Source organism: Anabrus simplex, chromosome 1 (assembly GCF_040414725.1).
Source record: "Anabrus simplex isolate iqAnaSimp1 chromosome 1, ASM4041472v1, whole genome shotgun sequence".
Classification (NCBI taxonomy): domain Eukaryota; kingdom Metazoa; phylum Arthropoda; class Insecta; order Orthoptera; family Tettigoniidae; genus Anabrus; species Anabrus simplex.
Window position 1 is genome coordinate 1,685,204,878 of NC_090265.1, and position 26,628 is coordinate 1,685,231,505.

The window sequence follows — 26,628 nt, forward strand, 5'->3', positions numbered from 1 at the left end:
TATCTCACTCATGTGGCTGGATCAGCAGGTTTTACACAACAGGCCCTTGTAAACCTGTACGGTTTGATGTGTAACAGCTTTGTATCTCTGTGTGCAGAAGAAACCGGAACCCCTACTTGTGGTGCTGATTTTGTGAGTGATTTATTCGGTGACCATTCAAGATTCACATCGATGTCATTTAGCTTTTCCTCTGTTAAAACTGTTTGTGTGCGTGCATGTTTTTTATTGAGCACTGAGCCAGTAGTTTAAAATTTATTTACAATTACGTGAATCTGTGCTCATGAAGGCGGCACTTCACCAGAGAATTGCTGAACAAATACATCACGTCCCTATTGAGCTAACTCGTACTTAAAATAACTTTTACATACGACAATATGGTGTTGCAATGATAACTGTCTCACCATGTTAACAGCCGAGATTCAGACTGGCTATTGATTAGGTTGAATACATGCACTCTGCTTACGAGGTCAAGAACTATGTGCACACCTCCTGTACAGCTGTTTAGGTCTCAGAGAGTAGAAACACCACTGGACGGTCTTGGTTTATAAGAGAGACCCTGTAGAAGGGAAGGAGGAGGGTAAGGAAAATGTGGTAATTTTCCATGTTGATACCAACAACATAAGGCAAGAAGGAATGGGTACTAACATAATTAGGGATGTATTGGATGTGGTTATGACAGCATGGGAGTTTAAGGGAGCAAGATTTTTTTTTTTAAATAATTTGCTTTACGTCGCACCAACACGGATAGGTCTTATGGAGATGATGGGATAGGGAAGGTGTAGGAGTGGGAAGGAAGCAGCTGTGGCCTTAATTAAGGTACAGCCCCCAGCAATTGCATGGCGTGAAAACAAGAAACCACGGAAAACCATCTTCGGGGTTACCGACAGTGGGGTTTGAAATGACTATCTCCCAGATATTATTTAACAGTGGGATGATGTGTAGGGTGGGAAACTGGGAGTGAGATTTGTAAATCCTAACAGGTGAATAAGATATAGGGATATATGCTCAGACAGCCTTCAGTTGAACTGCAGTGGTACGTGTAAGTTGGAGGGTTTGTTTAGAAGAGGTATAGAGGTACATTCAGGGAAACCAGGTGGACTGAGAAGCAGTGATGAGTATAGGGAGCTGGAAGTCAATTAAGGATGACTACATTGTTAGTGTTAAACTGTAGAAGTATTTTAAAGAAATAAATATAATTAAGCACTGTAATTGAAAAGATACAGTACATAACTAAAGGATATTGTAACAGAAGTTGAATCATGGCTCAGAAGTGATATTATGGAAGTGGAAATTTTCTCAAAGAACTGTAGTGTTTATAGCAGAGATAAGATTGGAATGGTGAAATCAGAATTTTTAAGCTACAAAAATTTTAAGGATGAAAACATGAAATTCTATGTGTAATGCAGAACTAGTTATCTCTAAAAATAACAGGCAACTTGATGTTTTAGTGTGTACAGACCTGAAAGTGTGGCACTGATGCTAATGCAGAATTACTTGATAAGATTATTAGCTCTGCGGGGTACGACACAAGAAGGAAAGTTATTGTAGCAGGTGGTCTCAATTTACCAAATGTTATTCAGTTGAGAATAATAATGTGATAGTCCCATTGTATGAAGCAATAACCAGAAGGTTCTTTTGTTTTTAAATTTTTATCATTTCTGGAACACTGAGACAAATTACTGTAATCTGGGACTGTCTAGGAAAATCTGCAGTTTGTAGCAAGCCTATACATATCCCCCTTATACAACTATGACTAAAAGTTTAAAGATCTTCTACATTTCAGGTTTGGCAGGTTATAGTTATAACATAAAATGTACACCAGTTTAAAACATAGCAGTTTTATTTTTCAAGTTGTTTTTGTAGAGCTGTACAAGAAGCTGCAGTGTGTATGAAAAGGCATAATAATGGGTATAACTGGATACATAAAACAGTCTTTTTACTCTTTACTTGTTAGTTACAGTGGATCATGACCTTGATGGGATTACCCTCACCAGTGCGAGCCACTTCGAAAGCTTTAATTGTCTCCTCCAGCTTGAAGTTGTGTGTGATGAGCTGCTTGACGTCAGCCTTGCCCGAGGCTACGAGGGCGAGGGCAATCGGGTAACTGGAAAGTGAATAGAATATTTTACATTAACTGTTGTCCTTCATGGGACACAGCTTTTTAGTATGACTTAATGAACTTGAAAAAATTATACCTTACATATAGGGTGGTCGGAAACAACGTGAACCGAGTATATGAGTGTTAGAGCGTTGGTCATATTGATGAGTAATTGGAAAAAATTATGTCGATATCTCACACCATTGTCTTTTTATCAGCTGCTGAAATTAGCCAATCAGACTGCTTCACGGGCAAATTCAAACAGGCTTTACGAGGCGATGCTGCTAAATCTGTACGTGGCTTGGTCAAGCTTGAGAGCTGTGCTGAGAAATGATCATCAAACACTAACACACCATGCCATCGTAGCGTGCTTGCTATGGGCCGAGCCTATCAGCAGGGAGGTCCTTGTTCAAGTACCTCCCCTGGAGAAGTTTATTTCTTCTACTGCTGCTCTCAAGCCAGTCATAAGCCATGTGCAGATTTAACAGCAACGCCTCGCAAAGCCCATCTTAAGTCGCCCGCGGAGCAATCTCACTGGCTAACTCCAGCAGCTGATAAAATGACAAGGGCACGAGATATCTAATTACATTTTTCCATTTATTTATCAGTATGACTAACCCTCTACCACTCATACACCCAATTTACATTGTTCCCTATCACCCTGTATTCTTAATCTCTCTAGTTTTCAATTCCCATTGCAAATCACAAATTAACAGATAACAAGTAGGTCAATAAACTACCGAATAAATGCACAATATATGGCTCGTCATTAGTTACGTAAAAAATATGTACTGTGAACTTAAATGAACATAGATTCCTAGCTCAGACTAGGATTGTTTCCATTTACTTGACCCCAACTGCCCACTTGTGTTTTCCTATCCAATGTTGTTCAGTCAACTCTTGATCCCAACAAGACAGAGAGAGAGACGAGGGGGCATAAAAAAAGGAATATATATAACAGGACAAACACATTGCAGGTCAATGTGGAAAGAGAGAGCAATATATATTGCAGACGAGGACAAACATGAAAACACAAAAGGACAATCTCCACATCTTCATACACTACCATCTTTAACCCTCTTGGAGCCAGGCGGTAAGTGCGAGCACCCACCCTTGAAATTGCCAGAGCCAATCAAGTCGGCCTTTAAAAATTCAGTGGGAAGTTGCCAGAGCTGATTACATCGGCTGGCTTAAATTGCTGTGATATACATAATTTTGTGGCAACCTATAATGATGGACATACTTTTGTGACAACCTATAGTAGAGGGGCTACAAGTTACTGTGTGCCTGACCTTGCTTTGGCAGTTCTAAGAGGGTCTTCTACCTTTCACAAGAGTCGTTTCCTGTGTTTAGAAATACCGCTAACCGGTCAGTAAGAGATTGCTCCTTGCAGTGAGTGGATTTGTGACAGCAAAATGGCAAGTAGTTCACGTGATATTTTTTCAGTGGGTATTGATGACAATAAATTAATACAGTATTTGGAACAATGTGAAATCAATGCGGATGATTTATCGGATAGCAATAGTGAATTTAGTTCAGAGAGTAGCAACGAAATTATACCGGACATGCCCCCAGGATCACTGCAGCTAAAGAAGAGACATTTATTTTGTTTCTAATGGCACTAAAGCTACTGTGAATATGGTGGTAGATGAAAATAGTGATGATGAAGTTGATGACAACGTCTCTGGAAAACATTTTTGTGGAGATTTCTCCCAATGAACCTGACATTCAAGGGTTATAAATTTCATGTTGTTGGTCTGTACTGAACTGAGATGACATATAAATTATAAACATAAAAGTGTAAATATAACTATGTATTGAATAAGTGGAAAACTTTTATGTTTATAATTTATATGTAACCTGACAATATTCCTCAACCTCCTATCTCCTCCGTGGAACTTCCTGGACAGAAACATGCCCCAACCGTCTGATTCTTCGCCCATATCATACTTCAGTTTATTTTTCATTTTCTCTCTCCTAAACCTTATAGCCCTCCATCATTATGTAAATGCCGGTCCCTGCAGGCCAAGTGTAGCGTGCCTGCCTCTCACCTAGAGGTCATGGGTTCGATTTCCAGCCAGGACAAGGATTTTTACCAGGGCCTGAGAGTTAATTCGAGATCCACTCAACCTAAGTGACCCTAAGTGATTACATTTGAGGAGATATCTGAGGGTGAGAGGGCGACCCCAGTCTAGGAAACCAAGAATAATGACCGAAAGGATTCATCTCACTGACCATGCGTCACTTTGTAAACTGCAGGTCTTCATACTGAGCAGCGGTCGGTTGGTAGCTCAAAGCCCATCAGGGCTTTAGGACCATACATTTTTAATTACATATATTCCATTGTTTTGTAAAATGTAGCTGAGGCCGTACGATTATTATTATTATTATTATTATTATTATTATTATTATTATTATTATTATTATTATTATTATTATTATTATTATTATTTGAAATAGATACTGGAACCGAAAATGAGAAAAGGATTTTCCTGAAAACAAAAACTATAATATCAACCATTATTTTTTTAATAATTCACAATTATTTTTTATACTATGTATTTTGCACATACAAAATTCCTATCAGTATTTGTCATACATCGATACATATACGCGAATTTCATCGATGAGTAAAATCGTCTTGTTTTTACTAATGACATGAAAAAAAAAAAAGCCTACAACCTGTTTTTCAGTCTTTGACCGGATCAGGAATGTAATGAATGAATCATACATAGGCTATTAGTACGATGGGATCGCCACTCCCAAAGTGATTTATTAATGACTGATAGATGCTATGAAATAATAATGGAGAGTGTTATTGGAATGAAAGATTACAGGGAAAACTGAAGTACCTGGAGAAAAACCTGTCCTGCCTCCGCTTTGTCCAGCACAAATCTCACACGGAGTAACCGGGATTTGAACCCGGTATCCAGCGGTGAGAGGCCGACGCGCTGCCATCTGAGCCACGGAGGCTCCTTTTTACTAGTGACATATGTTTGAACATCTATTTTTTATATTTTGATTTTTCTCGTTCAAAGTAATTATTTATAGAATTCTATTTAGAAATACATTATATATCATTACGGATATACTTTTGTATCATAAATGATTTTTTCAAACTCGATATTGAGAGAGAAAGTGAGAAAATATTTTTCTCTTCCTAAAAATAAATGTTATTGACAACTATAATATTATGGATAAGAAAAGTGTTTTTCCACCAATCAATACACAATTTATTTTAAATAGATTAAACTAGTACCGGTTTCGGCTCTTTAACGGCCATCATCAGCTAGTACATCATTTGTTTCCAGCCATTAGACAATTCACAAGTTGTTATTGTATTAGACATCCGGATGTCTAATGGGGGATGGAAATGTATACAGTAGCATATAATTAAAATATCAGTAGTCAAGGTAAAAAGTTACAATAAGTTAGAACATGAGTATGTAGGACATATTAAAACATATGGGTCATAATATAAAACACTTAAAAAGTTTTAACACATTAAAATTTGGTAAGTATTAGTAGACACTTGAATATGAATATGAGCCCCAGACGTACTCGCAGTAGAACACAACAAGCCTTCAAACACATCGGCACAAGACTTCCACAACAACTAAAACTACAACCACAAACGTAGACGAGAGAGGTGTTGCCACCAACTGCTTCTAATTCAAACTCAAGACCTGCTGTTTACTATATTAAAACTTACCAGAGTACATCACAAGTTGGAATATATAACACAATATAAAAAATTTCTTCATGACAAAGGTCCATATCAATATGACGCATACCAGCTTCAGAACTTTCTCGAAGATTACCATACACAGCTAAAATCAACATAACATAAAAGCAAAGGAACTACACAGAAGATAGAAGAATGGAACCTATGTAACATGAACTAAAATTTTTTAACAAGTGTCTACTTATACTTACCAAATTTTAATGTGTTAAAACTTTTTAAGTGTTTTATATTATGACCCATATGTTTTAATATGTCCTACATACTCATGTTCTAACTTATTGTAACTTTTTACCTTGACTAATGATATTTTAATTACATGCTACTGTATACATTTCCATCCCCCATTAGACATCCGGATGTCTAATACAATAACAACTTGTGAATTGTCTAATGGCTGGAAACAAATCATGTACTAGCTGATGATGGCCGTTAAAGAGCCGAAACCGGTACTAGTTTAATCTATTTAAAATAAATTGTGTATTGATTGGTGGAAAAACACTTTTCTTATCTATACTTTGAATCTGTCAATACGGAAAATGAAATTTATAAATAATAAAACTATAATATTAACAATAAAACATTTTTGATTCTTTATATCACTCCAAATCAGTTGTTTATTCTATGTAGTCGACATGTAGAAAATTTCTTGCCACTATTTGCCATACACCGGTAGATAAACGCAAATTTTAAAATACATGTATTTCCACTAAAAACGGCCTGGCACTTTACAGTAGTAGAGTGGAGGAGAAGCTCTGGCCTCTTCCAGCTGATGGTGAGCAGCCGACCACATCGGCTCCTGGCTCCAAGAGGGTTAAATACAGTAGATAGGCTCTCTCCTCATCAGTCCCCATTCTTCTACATCCATCATCTCAGACCAGACAAGCTCATTCATGTTCAGGAGGGTGGGCATTAATACTCACTGAGGTGCCATCTTGACAGACTTTGACCTCGTATGCAATTACCTTCATTTTGGTCTGTACTGATACAATTATGATAAGTAGAAATAAGGGTTCCACCTAATCACTTACATATCTATTATATGTGACTATTTATATATATCACAATGTGGGACTAGTTTCAGTCATATACCTATCATCCTCAGCCACTTACAGCTAAAAATTGACAAAACGTTAGACTCTGTATATATACATAAAACAATGACAAAACTTATACATTAAAACTGGGTGATGTGCTCGTGAGCTGTGTTATGAAGTTTGATGTGTCTGTTGTGATGTCACTAGATGCAAAATTTTACTTTTTTTCACAGCCATTGAAATCTGTAGGAACCCTTGAAAATGCAGAATGCAGTCTTCAGTGAAACATCGGGGCCATCATATGCTCCTGAAGCATGGCCTACAAGCCAGGAAAATACAGCTATGATTTATAACGCCAGCCATGAAAGCCTTCTACCTTTCATTTTCTTTTTATTTCTTCTGATGTGTTATCAACTCTCTGCTTTGTATAAAATCTTTCTTTCCTATTATTTTGTACAGTTCATACAGCATTCTTTTACTGCCAGCTCCATCCGTTTCCATATTTTGTGTAAATTCTTACCAACTTTTCTTCTCTTACAAATTTCTCACATTTCCTTTTATTGTCAAGATACTTCCTATTGCATTCTTCTTTTTCAATCTCTATTCCATTCTTGCCATTCTATCTTCTTTCTTTCACCACATCTCTGACCTTCTTATTCCACCATGGTGTCTCCTTTTCCTTCAGTAACTGGAATTTGTTGTTTTAGTCTCTCCAGAAATTCTTCCTGTACTTTCTTATCTTTTACTTTCCACATTTTTATTGTACTCTCTCTTATGTCCTAGAATGTAACAGTTACAATTTTATTTCAAAACATAAATTATATTGTTTCTTAAGTGTATCTATTAACATGTAAGATATGCATCTGGGAGATAGTGGGTTCGAACCCCATTGTCAGCAACCCTGAAAGTGGTTTTCTGTGGTACCTTAATTAAGGCCACGGCCGTTTCCTTCCCACTCCTAGCCCTTTCCTAACCCATCGTCGCCATAAGATCTATCTGTGTCGGTGAGACGTAAAACAAATTGTAGAAAAAAAAACATGTAAGATATATTGATGTGTATATAGTTTTATTATTGGAGTAGTATGTTTGTTTAGTTTATATGGAGAATAACTATATTTGGGTATATAATGAAGGATATTGCACTTGTTTAATGCCAAATAAATCAGCCTTCAAGATTTCTTTCTGATCTAAATGTAGCATATCCATATTATCTACATTATGAAAAGTATTCTTAGGTTTGTTTTCCATTGAAGTCATTGATGCAAATTTTACTTGGATAGCAGAACATAATAACATTTTAGAATTTTGTCAGGATCATTCTGACATTCCTTCTCCTTGGCAGCACTAGATATCCATGCTCCAAACTTCTTGTTGTTTACGATAATGATACTCACTCATTGCAGTAGCGGAAGACACCTCTCAGATCTACCTCTCTTGCACAGGCGTTGACCAGTGGAACTTTCACCTCTGGAGATCCCATGCCCACAAGCACTACAACTCCCCCAGACTTGGTTGCCTGTACAACAAACATATAAACAGTAATTATATCAAAATTGCCATGATCTTTGACTTCATCATCATCACCATCATTATATTCAGTGATGGAAAGAGTAAAAGTAAAAAGTAATTGGGCTGGATTACAGTTACCTAAAAAACAATTTGGTTTACTCAATTACAATTTACTTTTTCAACATGTACTCAGTAAAATAACAATTACCTACAATTACTTTACAGAACGCTAATTTTAAGGAAATCACTGACATTTTCTCACATGATCCTGGAATAATACAAAGTAATGAAGACAGTGAAGAATGAATCTGATGAGAACTTCATTGCATTAATCTTTGCAGATGATGTGCTGATTTGGGGAGGAACAGGAGAAGAATTTCAACAGAAATTAAACACTTGGAACCAGCAGTTTAAGCAGTTTGGCCTAAAAAATCAGCCACACAAAAACAGTAGTGATGCCAGTCAGCGGGCAAGCCCTACAGGTTAACATCCAACAGGATGGTGAGAAACTAGAAAACGTTAACCATTTTCAATATCTTGGTAGTGTTGTAACTAGTGACAAAATGTCCTCTGCTGAAATCACTAATAGAGTTCAAAAAGGAGCACAAATTTTATCACCAAGTTAAGTCTCTTCTATTGGATAACCCAATACCTTTAAGTGCAAGAGAACACCTTATCAGGTATATTTCATGAAACCTGTATGATCAGCAGTAGAGATAATAGCAGGCTTCAAGCTGCAGAAATGAAGTTCCTGAGGTTAATGCTACAGAAAACAAGAAGAGATAAAATCTGGAATGAAGAGATCTGTCATAGTACACAAGTAAAGCAGTCGCTAAGTGAAATTGTCAGAACATCAAGACTCAAATGGTATGGCCATGTAAAAAGGATGGATCAAATCAGAACAGCAAAAGAATTTACTAGAAAAGGAACTGGAAGGCAAAAGATCTAGAAACAGACCAAGGAAATGGTGGATCGGTCAAGTAAAGCAGGACCTGGAAGGAACACGAGTGGAATTGCACCAAGCTGAAAAGGGGAAAATGTATCTGGATAAATAAAGATGGAGAGCACTCTTGTACTGCACCCAGGCTACGGTGAAGATGGTTAAAGGATGTTGATGATGTTTTTTAGCATAGAGACATTAACTGGCTATCATCACTAAGCGAGACTAAACATGGTACCTTGTAACTTTTGAAATGATCTTTTCCCATTATTTTTAGTTTAATGACTTCTAGTGTTTCAAATCATTTGCCACTTACTTTGCAAATAAATTAGTTTGTGACTGAGTCTGAACATCTTTTGTGGGAAAGTATAGTACATCTTATGCACTTACTCTAAAGACGCTCTACAGTGGCACTTGAAGGAATATCTGTGTTTAATTTTAAGAACATCGTTGGTATATATTTGTCTTTGAAGGTACTGGAGAGGTAAGAAAGTATGGTATCTCATCCAGAAGTGGTGAAGTTACGAGTTCTGCTGTAGTACAACTGGAATATCAAAAATAAAGTTGATTTTAAATGTTAACTTAATGAAAACATAATTTTTTACATAAAGGTGTAAGGCAGGCATTTATCAGTGGCGGCTCGTGATGATAGAAATGGGTGGGGCACATTCAACATATTAGGAACACTAGGAATCAATTAAATTAATCTTAAATTAATCTGCCATTGAATATATTATTCATTGTACAATTCCTCTGTATGAGCCTTTGGTTCGTTGGAATTAATTATTGAAATAAATATCTATCTAACATCTACCTTCTTATTTCTTGCATATGAAACTGCGATTGTAGGTTCTATTTTTATTTTTGAACGATTTATGCTAAGCTCTGGTCTTGGTCGGCCTATTTCTTTAGCTAATAATCTGTTTTCGTAATTAAGAGATTTTGTTTGTAAGTAGCTCACTTGATTCATTTTAAAACACTTATGCTCGCACAGGAATACACTCAGATACATCACACTAATCTTCACACACTTTTCAGACTTACAATGAACATCGATACCGATGGACACGATTAATCTTTTTTTTTTTTTTTTTGCTAGTTGCTTTACGTCGCACCGACACAGATAAGTCTTATGGCGACGATGGGACAGGAAAGGGCTAGGAGTGGGAAGGAAGCGGCCGTGGCCTTAATTAAGGTACAGCCCCAGCATTTGCCTGGTGTGAAAATGGGAAACCACGGTAAACCATTTTCAGGGCTGCCGACAGTGGGGTTCGAACCTACTATCTCCCGAATACTGGACACTGGCCGCACTTAAGCGACTGCAGCTATGGAGCTCGGTACACGATTAATCTAACAGACGTACAAGGTAAGCACAGGTTTGCTACAAACACTACCTTTGAAAGCGTTAATAATACATATGCCGACAAGAAAGTGTAGCTGGGTGCTATCTAGTAGGCTGTAGGAGAAGTAAGTTCAAAATACGAACTAGCGCTGAAGTGTCACGTCGTAGAAATACTGTGACCGGATCAATGGAATTTGCCATTACCCCCTTCACCCCTCACAGCTCGCAGAATGAGGGGATGATGTTCAGGTATACGAACGAGTCGGTCCCATCTGGGATTAGACCTTTACTATGTTGCCTAGTTTAGTCCAGGGTTGCTAGAACAAGAACAACCGTAGTGAATCATAGCCTCTTGAACTCACTGAAGGTGGTCATGACAGTAATCGTGAATAATGTTGTTCTGATTTTTATAATAGTTTTAATCGGTGGAGGGGCACGTGACCATGTGACCTGAAGGCAGAACTGCACCTGACATTTATACATGTGGAGGCACATACTTCCCCTAGTAAACCGTCACTGCATTGTCCTACATAGTAGGCTTGTAATGGTGTTTCAACGGTGCACTGGCTGCCAGTGTCTTGGAAAGTCCAACTGATGAGCCCACTGCTACTCTGGGGCAAAACGCTAGTAGTATCATGATTGTAAAGGCCTAAAAAGCTTGAATGTTTTTGAAAAAATTATCTTCATCATCATTTATTTTTCCCCATTTCAGCTTCTGTGCAATGTATATCGATTACTAGAATGTAATGATTACAAATTTATTTCAAGAAATAAACTTCATTTTGTAAGAAGTAATCATTCATCATCATCATCCTAAACCATCTCCAGTTTCCCGGGTGTGGTATATGAGCCTCCTCCATCTCATCCTGTCCTTGTACCATTCTTCCTCCACCAACTTGTCCCAATCATGACCTCTCAGCAGTACATCGCTCTTAACTAAATCTATCCATTTCCTTCGTGGCCTTCCCACGGGTCGTCTTCCTTCTACCTTTCTGTCAAATTCCTTCCTTGCAGTTCTGTTTACTGGCATCCTCTTCATGTGACCAAACCACTTCAGTCTTGATATCTGTATCTTATTGAGGAGAGAATCATCTATTCCTACTTCTTCTCTAATTTTCTCATTCCTAATCTTGTCTTTCCTGGTTTTCTGGATCATAGTGCGTAGGAATTTCATTTCAGCTGCCTGAAGTTTGGAATTATCTCTATCGGTCAGTGTTGTGGTTTCGAGACTGTATGTAAGAATTGGTGTGTAATAGGACTTGTACAATGTCATTTTTGTTTTCATGGGTATTTGCTCATCCCACAGCAGGTGTCTTACCTGGTGGTAAAATTGTGTTGCCTTACTGATTCGATTGTTCACCTCATGTTTTGCTAGGTTGTCATTTGATATAACGCTACCCAAGTATTTGAAAACTGGAACGCTGTCCAGTTGAGCTTCATTTAACATGACTATTGGTTCTGCTCCTTCCCCATACACTTTCATCACCACTGTCTTGGTCTTGCTGATGTTTAAACCATATTTCTTAAACTCCTCATTCCAGCTTTGTATTCTCTCTCCCAATTCCTCTTCTGAGTAATGATTACAAGTACAAATATCTGAGAATGTAATCATTGCAAGTAATTCAATTACTTTTAATCAATTACTTCCCAACTATGATTACATTATTATGATAGATGGTGAAGCACATACATAACAATTCTTAAAAAATAAATGTTTCCTGGATGCAGAATATAAAACAGTTTTGCAAACTCTAATAAATTAATGTTATTTGCTTTCTTCCCCCTAACTACTTTTTTAAAACAGTTTTTGGAGATGCCAAGCTAGCAGAATTTTGTCCCGCAGGAGTTCTTTTACGCCAGTAAATCTATTGACACAAGGCTGATGTATTTGAGCACCTTCAAATACGACTGGACTGAGCCAGGATCGAACCTGCCAAGTTGGGGTCAGAGGCCAGCGTCTCAACTGTCTGAGCCACTCAGCATGGCAGTTTGTTACAAGTAATTAGAGTACATTTACTCAATTACTTCCAAACTTTGATTATATTATTATGATAGAAAGTGAAGCATATACATAAAAATTCTTAAAAAATAAATGTTTCCTGGATGCAGAATATACAACAGCATTGCAAACTCTGATATGGGAAACAGAAAAATAGTGAAAATTACTCCACGATGGTTGTCAACCTTCTGTGACCAGGTGGCACTAGAAGAAAGCAAGATAAACATAGGTAAAATTATAAAGGATGTGATGAAGGACTTCTCCTTATATCACATTAAGATCTGTCAAGATGACTCCTCGATGAGTGTTGAAGAAGATGGGAAGCAGAAATGAGCTTGTCAGTGGTTGAGAAGATGTTGAAGAACTGGGACTGGGTGAGAGAGTCAATCTATTTGAAGACAGCAGAGTATGAAGATGTGGAGATTGTCCTTGTCCTTTCGTGTTTTACTTCTATTTCTCCCTCTTCTCACACTGATCTAACAATTGTGTTTAAACTGCCATGTCTTCAATCAATCAATGATCTGCAATTAGGGCTGTTGCCCAAGTGGCAAATCAGTTGTTTACCTATCTTTTTCTTAAATATTTTCAAAAACCATGGAAATTTATTGAAGATTTCCCTTGGTAAATTACTACAATCCCTAATTTCTGTTCCTATAAATGTATATTTGACCCAATTTTTCTCTTGAATTCCAACTTTAACTTCATATTATGATTTTTCCTAGTTTTAAAAACTCTACTCAAACTTATTCGTCTACTAATGCCATTCCACGCCATTTCTCCACTGACAGCTTGAACATACCAATTACTTCAGTGGGGAGGAAATAATTGTTCCTTTTTAAAATGGTCCACCTTATCAATACAACGTATATTTACAAAAATTACATACCGGTATACATACTTAATGAATAAAGCAGGACATGTTTCGCCTCCATTTCGGGCATCTTTAGCTGCTTAGTAAAGATTAATATCACTAAAATGCACTACTCAGGTTGTGTTCTTAAAAATTCCTGACTGGGCGAGTTGGCTATATGGTTAGAGGCGCGCAGCTATGAGCTTGCATCCAGGAGATAGTAGATTTGAGCCCCACTATTGGCAGCCCTGAAGATGATTTTCCATGGTTTCCCACTTTCACACTAGGCAAATGCTGGGGCTGTACCACAATTAAGGCCATGGCCACTTCCTTTCCATTCCTAAGCCTTTCTTATCCCATTGTCACCATAAGACCTATCTGTGTCGGTACAACATAAAGCCAATTCTAAAAAAAAAAATTCTAAAAATTCCTGAATACAGCACCTTCTTAAAAATGTCTATAAAACACTATAAAAAGGAGGTATGAAGATAACATCACCTGAAAGGTTCGTAACAAGTATGACAAAAATATGATTCACACACAAGTTTTAAAGTCTTGTTGGGAGATGTTATTCAAACACTATATATGCCTATGAGAACTTGTCTTCTCGTATCGATAGTTATATGGGGCTATACTTGTGCGTGTCGCTGCTTGTGTTTAAAAGCTTACAATAAAATACATGAGTAAAACTATGATGTAGTGTTAAAATATATAGTTGTATGGAAGAGGAGATTCCTTCAAATTTGATTAGGACGATAAGGTCTTAATTGTAGAGAATGAACTTGAAGAGCGTGATCTTGTATGAGATCTGAAACGAGACACGGGAGAGAAATAAAGTGAGTATTGAAGAATTAGGAGCTAAAGAGAGGAGCATTTTTAACAAGACTTAATCCCAATGTTAAGCTGCTCTGCAGCCAACTAACTTAGATAGCGTGCCCTGCTTTACTGGTAGCTGTAGTTTGACGCGTATTGTATCTGTGTGTCATGTTACGAGGAGGGGAAGAGGAAATGTGAGGAGGGATTGTGAAGGTCGGGGAGGGATTTATGTTGGAGGATGAACTATTGGGAGGTGATGGTTCCTTTATTTTGAATATATGTTTGTCTCTTCGGAGTTATTTAAGTATGTGTGGAACTTTTATATAAATTGGGTTTTTGTTGTCAACTGCGTCATTTAGATTATTGTTACTATTATAGACTTGGAAGAGAAAGAGATGTAGATATTTTCAAGGTTGTTCATAAGACTACCTTTATTAACTCTTTTAAGGATGACCAAATCCTGTTTGATGGACATAAAAGTGTGAACCATCTCTTCCATATGCAGACTCATTGCTGAAAACTTCCTATGTTTAATCAATACTGATCTACATTTAGGGCAGTCACCCAGGTGGCAGATTCCCTATCTGTTGTTTTCCTAGCATTTTCTTAAATGGTTTCAAAGAAATTGGAAATTTATTGAACATCTCCCCTGGTAAGTTATTCCAATCCCTAACTCCCCTTCCTATACATGAATATTTGCCCCAATTTGTCCTCTTGAATTCCAACTTTGTCTTCATATTGTGATCTTTCCTACTTTTAAAGATGCCACTCAAATTTATTCATCTACTAATGTCATTCCACGCCATCTCTCCGCTGACAGCTCAGAACATACCACTTTTCAAGCACCTCGTCTTCTTTCTCTCAGTTCTTCCCAGCTCAAACTTTGCAACATTTTTGTAACGCTACTTCTTTGTTGGAAATCACCCAGAACAAATCAAGCTGCTTTTCTTTGGATTCTTTCCAGTTCTTGAATCAAGTAATCCTGGTGAGGGTCCCATACACTGCAACCATACTCTAGTTGGGGTCTTACCAGAGACTTATAAGCCCTCTCCTTTCCATCCTTACTACAACCCCTAAACACTCTCATAACCATGTGCAGAGATCTGTACCCTTTATTTACAATCCCATTTATGTGATTAAGTACTTACAATAATCCCTAAAAGGAACTTTCACCCCATCAACGCAGTAATTAAAAATGAGAGGATCTTAGCGTTTACGTGTTCCATATATCTGATGGAAAAACATCATAATTTTGGACTTGACACACATTTTTTACCATAATAAGGTTCTGCCTCAAATGACATATGCCACCTCTTGTGTTACGTGTCTTTCTTTTGTAGACTTGATTATATAGTGCACTTCAAGAAAGGTAAAGAAAACTAGGAAGTCGACTGTTTATCACAAGCACCAGAACGGCATAAATCCATAACCACTGATAATTCAATTGGTGAAGAAGTACACCAACTATTCTCTCAGGCTATTTTCCATATTTCAAACACAACTATCTCCTTCCAGACTACCAAGACTGAGACAAGCAAGGACCCAGAATTAAGCAAGGTGGTATCGGTCTTGAAGAATAAATCATCCGAGTCTCAGTTCACTTTGCAGAGTTGTTATTCCTCCAAAATTATGATTGCAGATTCCGAGAGTATGCCCATGGGATCAACCCAAAGAAAACTGGGATAGAGTACATACTGATTATGCAGGACCTATAGATGATCATCACTTCTTGATTTGTATTGATGAAAAATCTAAATGGGCAGAAATAAGGGTTCTCAGAGATGCTCCAACAAGTGCCTCTACTATTAAGTTGTTAAAGATTCCTCAAAGCATAGTCTCAGATAATGCAACCAAATTTTAGAGTGAAGAATTTAGTGATCATAGTGGGAGACAGTTCTGCACTCTGAACGGGATTTTCCAAACATTCGTCACACTAGGACACACTTGGATACAAGCGGACTGGCCAAAAGACACATTCAGATGCTGATAAAAAAACTCTGTGCATCTTCAAATGAAAACATTTCAGTTCAGAAAAATAATGCTCAGATACCAGGCAACTCCCCTGGCATGCAGAAATTCTCTTGAAAAACTACAATCAAGTAATACAACTTGAAGAATACTCATCTACTGAATCGTTCAACATTTGCAGACTGTGAGAGGAACAAAAATTTCCTGTTCAAGTTCCCATTACTGATCCAGCCCTGAAGATGTTAAGATGGAAGCTCCAGTATCTTAAGCAAGAGTGCAATTTCCAGTGTTGTGAAAAGAAATGTTATGTTTTCAGGAAAACTACGATTTTAGATATCTTGAGAAAAATTGTAGATTATTTAGTGTTGTGAGAATGGATTCATCTTTAAATTTCATTTTGTCCTGTGTCATGTGTAAGAGGTTGATTGTGATGAACATATATGAGTATTTTTTTCTATTTTTATTGCTCCTAGGTTTCAATAAACTGAATTTTGAAATTTGTGTGCATAGACAATGTTCAATTTTGTATTCTTGTTTCTACCTGGTTTTGTATTCTTTCTTTTCATGTCTCAAATTTAAATCAAGTGCAAGAGAAGAGACTTATTTTTGATATTTCTCCTTGGTTTGCAAGTGTCCATCTATTTTATGGCAGAGGCTGTTATGTATGAATGCCATCATCTACCCACTCATGTTTTATAGTTCTACACTTCTGTAAGTATTCCTTGACACTCCTCCTGTCAACAAGTGTAGGCTATAGTACACTGTTGTCATAGATAGTGTTGAATTCTGAATTTACTTTATGTACATGATGTCACAGAAACTGAAAGCATATTCTGTGAATGATACTCTCAAAATAACTGATTAAGTGAAGAACAGGCAATCAAAGACAAGTTTATTATGCGAGAAGTATGTTGTTGTATTTTATTTTCCTTTATTCCCACTCCATCATTTATCACTGTACAAGACCTTTCATTATACTGTGGTTAAGCTATAATGCGGGGGTAAAATATGCCCCAAACAACCATGTTATATTGGACTTCTACTGTACTCCACATGTTTCTCCTTTTGTCTTGCCACTTACAGCTTAGCTCTCAGAGTTTTTCAACGTTTGCTGGTGGAAATAAACATAATTCTGGTAAACGTGCTCCATTATTATGTCCTAAATACCCCCTCCATGAAAATCACACTACATCTTCCTGTGTTCCTTGCACTATCTAAGCAAGATATATGCCTTCCAGTTTCACCCTTGCTCACCTACAAGCTAAACTTAATCATCACAAATATCTTCTCATTCTAAGAACTCAAATAGTTGTCCTCCAGTCACCTATCACAAACCAGGCAGCCTTCCTTTGGCTTCATTCAATCAATCACTACTGATCAGCATTTAGGGCAGTCATCCAGGTGGCAGATGCCCTATCTATTGTTTTCGTAGCCTTTTCTTAAATGATTGCAAAGAAGTTGGAGATTAATTGAACATCTCCCTTGGTAAATTATTCCAATCTCTAACTGCCCTTCCTGTAAACAAACTTTTGCCCCAATTTGTCCTCTTAAATTCCAACTTTACCTTCATATTGTGATCTTTCCCACTTTTAAAGATATTACTCAGACTTATTCGCCTCCTTACTAATGTAATTTCACACCATGTCTCCACTGACAACTCAGAACATACCACTTAGTCAATAGTGATTGACTGACATTGAGCAGCTCGTCTCCTTTTTCCCAAGTTTTCCCTGCCTAAACTTTACAAAATTTTCGTAACGCTACTCTTTTGTCAGAAATAGCCCAGAACAAATCGAGCTGCTTTTCCTTGGATTTTTTCCATATCTTGAATCAAGTAATCCTGGTGAGGATCCAATACACTGGAACGATACTCTAGTTGGGTCTTACCAGAGACTTATATGCTCTCTCCTTTACCTCCTTACTAGAATCCCTAAATACCCTCATAACCATGTCAGAGATCTGTATTCTTTATTTACATTCCCATTTATGTGATTACCCCAATGAAGATCTTTCCTTATATTAACACCTAGGTACTTACAATGATCCCCCAAAAGGAACTTTCACCCCATCAATGCAGTAATCAAAACTGAGAGGACTTGTCCTATTTGTGAAATTCACAACCTGACTTTTAACCCCATTTATCAAAATACCATTGCCTACTGTCCATCTCACAACATTATTGAGGTAATTTTGCAGTTGCTCACAATCTTGTAACTTATTTATTATTCTATACAGAATAATATTATCCGTAAAAAGCCTTATCTCTGATGCCACTTCTTTACTCATATTATTTATATATATAAGAAAACGTAAAGGTCCAATGATGGTGCTTTGAGGAATTCCTCTCTAACTATTACAGGGTCAGATAAAGCTCTGTCTACTCTCATTCTCTGAGTTCTATTTTCTAGAAATATAACCACCCATTCAGTCACTATTGTCTAGTCCAATTGCACTCATTTTTGCCAGTAGTCTCCCATTGTCTACACTATCAAATGCCTTAGACAGGTCAACAGCGACACAGTCCATTTGACCTCCTGAATCAAAGATATCTGCTATATCTTGTTGGAATCCTACAAGTTTGAGCTTGAGTGGAATAACCTTTCCTAAACCCAAACTGCCTTCTATCGAACCAGATATTAATTTTGCAAAAATGTCTAATATAATCAGAAAGACCACTTTCCCAAAGCTTACATGCAATGCACGTCAAACTGACTGGCCTGTAATTTTCAGCTTTATGTCTATCACCCTTTGCTTTATACACAGGGACTACTATAGCAACTCTCCATTCATTTGGTATAGCTCCTTCATGCAAACAATAATCAAATAAGTACTTCAGATATCCCAACCCATTGTCTTTAGCATATCTCCAGAAATCTTTTCAATTCCAGCTGCTTTTCTAGTTTTTAACTTTGGTATCTTATTGTAAATGTAATTCTTATCATGGGTAAATTTTCATAATTTAGTCAGCTCCTCTGTCTGCACATTATCTTTGTAACCAACAATCTTTACATACTGCTGACTGAATACTTCTGCCTTTTGAAGATCCTCGCATACACACTCCCCTTGTTCAGTAATGATTTCTGGAATGTCTTTCTTGGAACCTGTTTCTGCCTTAAAGTACATATACATACCCTTCCATTTTTCACTAAAATGTGTACAACTGCCAATTATGCTTGCCATTATGTTATCCCTAGCTGACATTTTTACTAGATTCAATTTCCTATGAAGTCCCTTCAATTTCTCCTTACTTCCACAGCCATTTCTAACTCTATTTCTTTCCAACCTGCACCCCCTTCTTAGTCTCTTTACTTCTCTATTATAATACAGTGGGTCTTTACCATTCCTTAGGGGCAGCCTGGCCACGGTGGTAAAGGCGTGCTCGGTTCATGCGGAAGGACGTGGGTTTGATTCCCAGTCAGGAAGTCAAAAAGTTTTAGAAACATGATTTCCACTTTTGGAGGTGCACATAGCCTTGAGGTTCACTCAGCCTACACAAAAAATGAGTACCAGGTTAATTCCTGGGGGCAAAGGCGGCCATGCATAGAACTGACCACTCTACCCCACCAAGCACCGAGGTTACGGTAGTGGAAGCCTGTACCTTCCACCCCTCCCAGGGCCTTCATGGCCTGTACAGAAATAACTTTGCTTTGCTTTTACTATTACTTACCACCTTTAAAGGTACAAAGTTTCCTACATGTTCATTAAGTATAACTGATATGAATCTCATACCATTATTACTGAGAAGGAATTGTTACTGTTTTGGTATTATGATCAACATACCAAGATTGCCAGCCGGATTGTAGCTTCTGCTCCACTGCAGTCGATTGTCTTCTCGGGAGCTTCCCCCATTAGAGAATGGATTTGGTTCACCAGTTCATCCTCAGTTTCACCTTTGCCAACTTGAATGGTGAAGTCAGCACCTAACTTCTTGGCCTGATCCAGGCGATGCTGAAGAAGATCTAGCAAAAAGGAGGCGATATTACAAGTCGATACACATAGAAAGGTTCTACTGTCCTATCCAACTCCTTAAGTACTATTAAATACAAAATATGTCATGAATGAACAGATAAAAACATGGAAAGGAATAATAATAAATAATCATGTTCTTGGTTTCATGTTCCACTAACTACCGATACTTTTTTAATGGTTCTTGGAGACACATTAATTTCGTTTACTAGTCCACCTAATCAACACACCACATTTTACAAGTGAAAATACAGGTTTGGAGACACATTAATTTAGTTTACTAGTCCACCTAATCAACACACCACATACATTTATTCTTGAATTATTTATGCATAATTTGGTACCTGTTTTGTCTTCTTTTGAAGACCTCCTCAGCTGTAGCATCTCAATAAAATGTCTAATTAAAATACTGTAATGTCACTGTCCAATGACTTAATTCTAATGAGTACATGTCCTTTCAAGGATATTTAAAACCATTTTTGTCTGTACAAGAAGCTTTGTTGAAGTTCTGTTTTACCACTTTCTTGGAATAATTTTGGTTTATCTTCAGAGTACTGATTGAAAGTTGAGCTGTAACTTCAGAGGTGGAGGAAAGATGGAACCTTGTTGGCTCTTGTTTGATCAACAGAAGAGTGCCGAAGCTTTCAAACTGGTAAAAATCTCCCTATGGCTGGTTACCTTCCGAGGCCTAGCTCTGGTCTATTCCTCACTATACTACTGCATGTACTGTGAGGAGTATAGATTAGGTGGACTAGTAAACTAAATTAATGTTCTTACTTAAGTTGTAGATACTGTATGGATGTGAAACCTGGACATTAGGGAAAAGGAAGAAACAAAATTTGAGGCTGCAGGAATCTGGTTTTGGAGAAGAATTACAAAAACAAGTTGGATGGATAAGAAAACAAACGACCTGGTTTTAAAGAATGTAGAAAAAGTTTGATGTTTATTAAATACGATAAAGAAAAGAGAAACAAAGTTCCTTGGACATGTACTGAGACATGACTCACTTCTGGTATATAGCAACATGAAGAGGCTAGCAGAAGATCGTCAGATGTGGCTATAGTGACAAGGCATTGCCTTTAGTAAATGATAATGATGAATTAAGTCGTATCAATGCAGACCAATATAATGAAATTTGCTAATTGCAACAGACACCACGGTGTTGGAATGTTGTCCCGCAGGAATTCTTTCATGTGCAACTAAAACTACAGAGTCTCAGAGAAGTCCAACCCCAATGGGAGGTAGGAAATGGCATGAAATTGGGGAATGCCTGTAAGGGTGATGTACACGATGATGATAATTGTTGTTTTAAAGAGCCTAACATCTAGGTTATCAGCCATGGATGATGTAGAGTGGGGATTTTGTGTGCCCTGGGACCAATATGGTAGCTGTGAAGGGCTTACAGAACCCTGAAAAATCACGCCAGTCCTGAGTGGTAGGGAAGACGGAGAAGATAGTCTTTGGTATGGCAGAGCTGATAGAACAGGTGACCCTACTGACCAGGGGTAAGAGGTCAGAATCTCCACTGTCTTGCGGATAAGAGTGGAAACTTCAAAAGACTAAGGGAAGGAAGCCAGACAGAAAATCAGTGGATATTTACAAGGCCCTAAATGCAGGTCAATGATTGATTGATTGATTGATTGATTGATTGATTGATTGATTGATTGATTGATTGATTGATTGATTGATTGATTGATTGATTGATTGATTGATTGATTGATTGATTGATTGATTGAGATAATATGAGACGAGACGAGACAAGACGAGACGAGACAAGATTTTCATGTTATCTCACACTTCCCACAACAAGACTGATGATGTGTCAAGATGGCCCCTCAGTGAGTCAGAGCCCACCCTCCTGATGAAGCTTGTCGAGCACTGAGAAGCCATAGATGTAAAACAACTGGGATTAATGAAGGAAGAGCCTATCTATTTGAAGACAGCAGCAGAGGTGTCGAACTTTGAAGTGGACTATCAGTAATCACCCTCCGCCCCACAGAAAATTTTCAAGTTAAGTCCAAAGCATGCTCCTCCTTTCTTGATAATGACACTCCCTTTGCTCTTCCTGTCAGCTATCTATTCTAAAGTATATCATATTATACCATAATATTTGCTCACTACCTGTTAATTCAGTGATAAAACATTCCTTGTAACTTGTTTTGCACCCTGGAGCTGCTTTTCAGTGTAAGTTTTCTTGAAGCATCTGTTCCCTGCGATGACATTTTCAACTTCTGAACCATATTACAAAGTATCCACTTCATATCCATATCAATATGATAATATAAGAATCAAATAATTATTTAACCACCTAATTGATACCTTTATTTGCATTTGGCGATTTTATAAAATCGTTACATGTTTTGACTGCTTTGCAGTCATCATTAGCTACATTCACTTACGCTTAAGTATAAAAAAGATGAAAATATACACAATATATGTTCTTGTAACAGCCTTGACCTCTTTTTTTTTTTTTTTTTGCTTTACGTCGCACCGACACAGATATGTCTTATGGCGACGATAGGATAGGAAAGGCCTAGGAATGGGAAGGAATCGGCCGTGGCCTTATTAAGGTACAGCCCCAGCATTTGCCTCATGTGAAAATGGGAAACCACTGAAAACCATCTTCAGGGCTGCCAACAGTGGGGTTCGAACCCACTATCTTCCGATTACTGGATACTGGCCGCACTTAAGCGACTGCAGCTATCGAGCTCGGTTGACCTCTTCTCATGGGAAACTTATGATTTTGTGCAGTGGGGAAGGATGATGGTGGGGAGGGGGGGGGGGGGGGGCATGGAGAATGCTTAAAAATTATAGTTAAATACTATAGCAGACAGTTCGAGGATGGAGAACACTGGCACAGACCCATACCCAAGATAGCGGGAAGTAAAGATGGAAATCCACAGACAAGGATCGTGTTACAAGTTGCCCAAATGTGTAGTGCATGGACAAGTAACATCTAAACACATCCCAACATTGAGTTGGAAGAGCAATAAGGAATTCACCTTTAGCAATAAAACTGTAACAAGTTAACCAGTGTTTTTCCAAACACGCTTTTGAGCAGAACCATGAAAGAGACTTAAAAATATTTTATCTCCTCAATTGGAAACTGGCAAATGTTTTAATAGTATTTTAGTTAAGGATAAGTTTTAATTACACTTTAATTACATCTTAAGAATTAGTTGTAAAATGTTAACTAGTTTTTTCCAAATATGCATCTGAGCACAAGCAAAAAGAGACTTGAAAAGATGTTTCTATCTTAATTGGAAGCTGAAAAAAATTTAACAATATTTTAGTTAAGGACAAGATTTTAATTATACATTTTAAGCATTCCTCCCCACCTTCAATCCCTCCCCCCTCACCATCATCATCCTTCCCCATTAGACAAAGTCATAAGTTTCCTATGAGAAGAGATCAAGGCTGTTATGAGAATATATATTGTATATACTTTCATCTTTTTTATACCTAGGCATAAGTGAATGTAGCTGATGATGCCTGCGAAGCAGTCAAAACATGTAATGATTTCATAAAATTGCCAAAGGCAAATAAAAGTATTGATTAGGTGGTTAAATAATTCTTTGATTCTGAACGATATGATATTGATCAAATCAAATCAAAATCTCTTTATTTGCAAATGAGGTGTCTACCTCGGTGGCAAATGGTACACTAAAATACATTATTGTCAAGCACTAAATATTAAATTAACAAGAGAAGAAAATTTTTCCTATAATACAATATTATACAATTTACGCTAACAATGTTTTCTATTAAACACACAGCTCATCCTTAATAAATTTATATTGTTTACAAAATTCTACTTATAATATCTCCTGTACTACTTACAAATACAGTCAACTGGTATACAGTATGTGGAATTACTTCAAATGATACTATACAACTGGTATAACATTAATATTTACATTGCATTTATTTATTTACTTTTTTTTTTTTTACCCGTTCTGGATCCTAAGTAGCATAACAACCTGCTGCGTCTTAACCAGAGCCCCTTTTGCCACCACTTTTCAGAGTTCCTGAAGGGCCTTCACAGCTACCGTAGTGGTCCCAGGGCCCTCGAAGTCCCCACTGTACTTCACCCCTACAGGCAGTCCCCTACTTTGGCTGTCCAAACTCCTTAGACCAGGGGATGGAATTAATTTATTCACACACATTTTTTTAATTTACAATAACCTGCACTGGTCGAATGCCCTCTAACACTTCATTTATTTTCTCTGTTGCTGTTTATTCTCTTCTTGAATATCTGTACAGATTTTGGAAAAGGATCAAACACTACCCCTGGCAAACTGTTCCACTCCTTCACACCCTTCCCAATGAATGAAAATTTACCCCAATCGCTTCTGCTAAAATTCCTTCTAATTTTATATTTGTGGTCAGTCCTGCCGATATAATTATTTTCCAACTGAAGCCTCTCGCGGATATCTCCCCATGCTGCTTCTCTTGTATAGGCTCTATATAATCCTGTAAGTCTAGTTTTCTCCCTTCTCTTACTTAAAGTTTCCCACCCAAGTTCCTTTAACATTTCTGATACACTACTCTTTCTCCTGAAATCCCCTGTTACAAATATTGCTGCTTTCCTCTGCACACTATCTATTTCTTTTATTAGGTATTCTTGGTGAGGATCCCAAACACTGTTTGCATATTCCAATAATGGACGAACCATACTCAAGTAACTTTTTTCTTTTAATTCTTTGTTGCATCCTTTAAGTAGCCTCATTATGACATGTAATGATCTGTATGCTTTCCCAACAATGTCATCAATATGACCCTTCCAGTGCAAATTACTTTCAAATCTCACACCAAAGTATTTGCACTTGCCATCTTTTGGGATAACTACCTCATCCAAAGTATATTCAAATTCAGTTTTAAAGCTCCTGTTTGTAAAAGTTGTAACAGTTGACTTGCCTCCATTAACCTTCATATTATTTTCTTCAACCCATTGTTGGATACTTTCAAGGTCCCTTTGTAATTCTGAACAATCCTCAATGTTGTTTATTTCTCTATAAACAATTATGTCATCTGCATACAATCTTATTTTTGATGTTATATTGTTCCCTAAATCATTTACGTATATTAAGAAAAGTAATGGACCGATTATACTACCCTGTGCAATTCCCTTCCAAACTTTCTCTTCCTGAGATACATTATTTCCTACTTTGACTTTCTGAACCCTTGAATTTAGAAATGCTTTTATCCAACGTGTAACCCTTACGTCCAATCCTATTCCCTCCAATTTCTTTAATAATATTCCATGTTCCACTCTATCAAAGGCTTTGGAAAGATCTATGGCTATGCAATCTAACTGACCTCCTGAATCCAACTGATCTGATACGTCCTGCTGAAATCCCACCAGTTGTGCCTCACAATAAAATTTCTTTCTAAATCCATACTGGCTCCTCATGAACCAATTTTTATCATCACATATCCCTCTGATGTACTTCGATATTAAACTCTCCAGAATTTTACAAACTATACTGGTCAGGCTGATTGGTCTGTAGTTCTCTGGTTTCCTTTTATCACCCTTTCCTTTATAAATTGGTATTATTATAGATTCCTTCCATTCCTTTGGTATTACACTATTATTTATGACATAGTCAAAGAGAAATTTTAAATAAGGCACTATGTACCACCCCATCGTCTTTAATACCTCCCCAGTAATTTGATCACTTCCTGCTGCTTTTCCTTGCTGAAGCTGTTGGATTTCTCTGAAAATATCTTCGTTTGTGAATGAGAAGCTTCTTGTTTCCCTCTGTCTCTCTCCCTCTCTATCTTCTGTTTCGGTTTCCAACTCTTGACAATCATCTACTGAATCTCTAAATTCCCTACTAAATAGGTTTGCTTTCTCAGTATCTGTTAAATAGTGTTCACCTCCTTCTCCCACTATTGTAGGAATTTGGATTCCTTTTCCTTTTTAATTCTGATATATGAATACAGCTTTTTCCATTTCCCTTTGTGGTCATTACCCTCTTGAAGTATGCCATTCATATAATTCTCTTTTGCTTCCTTTTTCACTCTATTCAGTTTCCTCATTAGCTGTTTTCTAGTTTCTCTACTCTCCCTACCCTTTTTGATTTTCCTGTTTACTATTCTACATTTTCTTTTTAATTTTCTTATTTCCCTTGTATAATAAACAGGGTCTGAGGTCATTTTACCCTTCTTAACAGGTACAAATCTCTTCTCTCCTTCCCAAATAATTCCTTTAAATTTAGCCCAAAGTGTATCCACGTTACTCCCTTCACTTATCCAACAACTGAATTGTGATTTAAGGTAAGTCCCAAATTCATCAACTTTAGTTTTTCTGTACAATTTCTTGTCTTGTGTAACCCTCTTATTAAGCCTTTTTGGTATG

General features: G+C 37.3%; 1 protein-coding gene across 1 annotated transcript in view; it reads right to left on the bottom strand.

Annotated features, from left to right (window-relative positions):
- Positions 1 to 1,822: 1,822 nt before the first annotated feature.
- The window catches only part of LOC136858681 (sorbitol dehydrogenase), a 105,493-nt gene continuing 80,687 nt past the window's right edge, over positions 1,823 to 26,628 (bottom strand). The window contains exons 6-8 of the mRNA XM_067138402.2: positions 20,082 to 20,260; positions 8,272 to 8,393; positions 1,823 to 2,104 (exon numbers count right to left, since the gene is read on the bottom strand). Coding sequence (XP_066994503.1) covers positions 1,951 to 2,104; positions 8,272 to 8,393; positions 20,082 to 20,260 — 455 coding nt within the window. The 3' untranslated portion in view covers positions 1,823 to 1,950. The remainder of the gene's footprint in view (positions 2,105 to 8,271; positions 8,394 to 20,081; positions 20,261 to 26,628) is intronic.